Source organism: Cyprinus carpio, chromosome A24, assembly GCF_018340385.1.
Source record: "Cyprinus carpio isolate SPL01 chromosome A24, ASM1834038v1, whole genome shotgun sequence".
In the NCBI taxonomy this organism is placed as follows: Eukaryota; Metazoa; Chordata; class Actinopteri; order Cypriniformes; family Cyprinidae; genus Cyprinus; species Cyprinus carpio.
This window is the reverse complement of record NC_056595.1, coordinates 18351973-18355568: the sequence shown is the minus strand read 5'-3', so window position 1 is coordinate 18355568 and position 3596 is coordinate 18351973. Positions and strand designations below refer to the sequence as shown.

General features: G+C 34.7%; 1 protein-coding gene across 1 annotated transcript; it reads right to left on the bottom strand.

Annotated features, from left to right (window-relative positions):
• Nucleotides 1-1955: 1955 nt before the first annotated feature.
• Nucleotides 1956-3596, bottom strand: LOC109046029 (monocyte chemotactic protein 1B-like). Its single transcript, XM_019063827.2, has 3 exons — nucleotides 2684-3596; nucleotides 2399-2516; nucleotides 1956-2234 (listed from the first exon to the last, which is right to left on the bottom strand). The coding sequence occupies exons 1-3, from the start codon at nucleotides 2742-2744 to the stop codon at nucleotides 2078-2080; spliced, it is 336 nt and encodes a 111-aa protein (XP_018919372.1). The 5' UTR covers nucleotides 2745-3596; the 3' UTR covers nucleotides 1956-2077.

Here is a 3596-nt window from a genome sequence, read left to right as displayed (position 1 = left end):
AGGATGTTTCAGTATCCATTTATATAACTATAAATTACTGTAATAATATTTATATAATATATTTATATAATATATAAATTGCTGTTCAAAAGTTTTTCAAAGAAGTCTCTTGTGCTAAAAAGGCTGCATTTATTTGATCAAAAATACAGTAAAAACAGTAATATTAAAAATATTATTACAGTTTAAAATAACTGGTTTCTATCTGAATGAAATTTATTCCTGTGATGACAAAGCTGTTTTTTTCAGCAGCCATTACTCCAGTCTTCAGTGTCACATGATCCTTCAGAAATCATTGTAATATGCTGATTAAGAAACATTTCTTACTATTATCAGTGTTGAACATGTTTATGCTGCTTACTTCCTTCTTTTTTTTTTTTTTTTTTTTTTTTTTTTTTTGGAAACCACAATGGGTGATTTTTTTTATTAATAGAATTTATTAAAAGCATTTTTTTGTAACAATCTGAATGAATTTACTATTACTGTGCTTCTTTGCCGATTGAAATATTAATTTCTTCAAAAATAATAATAATAATTACACTAAAAGAACTGGTGGCATGTGGTAGTAATGCATCATGGTACTGCAAGATTACCATATTCACTCATGGTACTTCAGATACGTAATATCATCAAGGTTGGATCCAAAAACCATGGTGTTACTGTGGTACCTTGTTCAAAAATCCTTGGTGGTATTATGCTCCTTTTTTATTTTAAGTGAAGCCATACATTTTAGCTCTTTATTGATTTGAGCATTCTCTTATTCTGTCAAGTCTTTCTGGTACATTTTACCTTCCAAATCTTTTGTTACACCATGGCTGTGTTTTTTTCCAATGGTGTCTATCACCAATCTGCTGCCTCCTAAGTGTGGCGTCCATGTTGCCCTTCTGACAGGGAGCAGGTGTGTTTTCCACCGCATTACACACACTCTGATGAGAACACAGCGAAGCAGCAGGTGTCTAATTTCACCCGGCCTCCCTCCTAGTACATACGCTCACATCCACACATCCTTCACGCGCTACACACACTTCTTCCATAACAAACCCACAATTTCACACAACTGAAGGACATTTAAAGACAAACAACTGGACAGAAAAACAGAGGCTAAGAAAAAGTGTCACAGAGTTGAGCGTAAAGCTGAGAAGTGCTCACAGTCATAAAGAAACTCACCACAAACCAAAAGCAGAAACAGTGGCAAGCATCAAGTTCCTGTCCAGAAAGACATCTTCTCAGAAAAGAAATGTCTCAAGAGGATGTTACATAAAAGCTATTTTATGTATATTTTTAGAAATTAAAACTATATAAGGTAAATATTAGGTGCTGTTACTTTTATCAGTGCATTAAAATATGTGTATTAAAATATTTAAATTATTTCATAGAATGTCTATAGTTTATTTTCTTCAATTTTATAAAAGGCATTTCTCACAAGAGAAGTGAAACCATTGAAAATCAGGAATACATCTGGACAAACTGTGAGTACATACCGTTATTATTCTTATTTGTGAGCTGTAAATGAACTTTGAGATTTGACTTGCTGCAAACATAAAAGGATTTTTAACACTAAATACCAAGACTCCAGTTATGGGGGCGTTGTATCTTCTGTCATACATCTCCACCTGGTGGTCAATATTAAAGCAACATTTCGTAAAAGCAAGTAGCAAGTACCAAGTCCAGGATTAACAATGAACCTGACAATTAACTAAATGCCTGAAGGCATACTGTATTCTGCATATTTGAGTTTATAGATACAGATACCTCTTTTAACTTAATCTGAATCACTCTTAAGAGGATTTTATTTCTGTATATTGAAGAAGAGAGTATCAGGTGTTCATGAAACCGACTGAAGCTGTGGCTTTGTGGTTAAAGGATCCACTCATTCATATTATGACATTTGATATATTATTTGAAATATAATAATATCATCATATTTCAAAAGAGATGTAAGCATAAAACAGTCATACTTGTTTTGGCATTAAGGTTTATGTCAGTTGGCACAGGTCAAACAATGCATTACAAATGTAAACAAAAAAATTTATAAAATTTTCTTTTGATTGTTCTGTCTGCATATCTTTCATTTGTTCCTTTATTTCTGTCTTTTGGCATTTTGGCTCAGCAAGGCTCTTGAATCGGAGTTTTGTTTTGGCCGTTTTTGTCCGTTCTGGTCCACCATTCTCATAATATCTTTGATCCACTCTAAGTCTGGATCAAAACACCTAATTTTCCGTCCTACAGTCAACAAGCTATAAAGAAAAACAATGGAAAAATTTTAATTCCATATTAGTTGAGTGCTAAATTACTGTTTAAAGCAGTGTAAGCACTGGTAACTTTAGTTTTACAACATCTTGAAATTTGTAACAAACAACTATAACTAAAGGTCATTTAGTATGAGAATCTGATGACTTACACAATTGCGTTGATAGGGCAAACTCCTGCTTCCTGGACTGTATAACCCAACACTCTTTTTATGGATATTCTGTCTTCACTCGTCTTTAAACAGCAGGCTGAAGGACGTTGACTCGTTTCTGCATGACAAAAAGAAACTGCAGTTGAAACATTAAACTGTTTCAGAACTTCATAAAAATAGATTTCAACAAATTTAACTTGTGATTTATTCAAGCATTCAAACTGACAACACACTAACCCTTTCCAGGAATCAGGAATGAGTAACAAAAGGTACATTGAGATTTACCTGCAATGAGACAGAACAGAAACAGCACCAGGCAGAATGGTAGACAGGCGAGCGAATTCATGATGGCTGTGCAGACAGACACTGACTGAAACTACTCCTTACACAGCTTTAATATTTCACACTTTCATTTCCTCTGCTCTTTTGTGCACACATACACACAAACCTCAACCTCCAAAATGGGTAAAGTGTATGTGTGTGAAAGAAAGTTTTCAAATGAGCCCCCATCCGATGAGTGGAAAAAGGCGCTAGTGATGAGCTCTCGGTTTGGTCCTTCACCCACACAGCTCGCCACAGCGTGGGTAGCTAATGTAGATGAATGGAGTTGCATTGCAAGAATACATACCCAACTACAGAACAAAACTTCTTTTAGTTTTATGACATGTGAGAATGCATACAAATTGTGTTACAGATGTAATGCTTCACCATGTTGCTTCAAGATCATAAGCAAATCCATAGAGCAAGGCCCTAATCACCACAGACACTGAGGGGGACAAGTCCCTCCTAGAAATGGTCATTACATTACACAGACAAACATATTCCTAAACATTAAAGACACATAAGAGCACTTTAAGTCGTGGCTGCATTACTACTTCAGGTGTGCATTATTGTTCAATAATTCAACGGACCGGAGTCAATTATTTTACTTAACGGTTATACCACACCTCAAGACATTTGTCAGGTTGTTGTCCTTAAAACACTCTTGTGTGTACAACCAATTTCTTACATATCTCATGCCAATCCTCGGTTGTTAATTGCAAAAGTAATTTTAGAGTTTGTATCAGAGCCTTGAGTTATTAATATGCAGTTATGAAAGAGATGAATTACTGAGTTTGTGACCTCTCAATAATGTTGGACAGCAGTTTTTCTACTAATGAAGCTGTAAGTTGAACTGCTTCAAAAAAAGCAAACGTCA

Excerpts from the sequence above, each read along its gene's own strand:
- LOC109046029 (XM_019063827.2), bottom strand. The coding sequence starts at position 2,744 with ATGAATTCGCTCGCCTGTCTACCATTCTGCCTGGTGCTGTTTCTGTTC. Across the intron at positions 2,517-2,683 it reads TCTGTTCTGTCTCATTGCAG|AAACGAGTCAACGTCCTTCA; the intron begins GTAAATCTCAAT and ends TTTGTCATGCAG. Across the intron at positions 2,235-2,398 it reads TGCCCTATCAACGCAATTGT|CTTGTTGACTGTAGGACGGA; the intron begins GTAAGTCATCAG and ends TTTTCTTTATAG.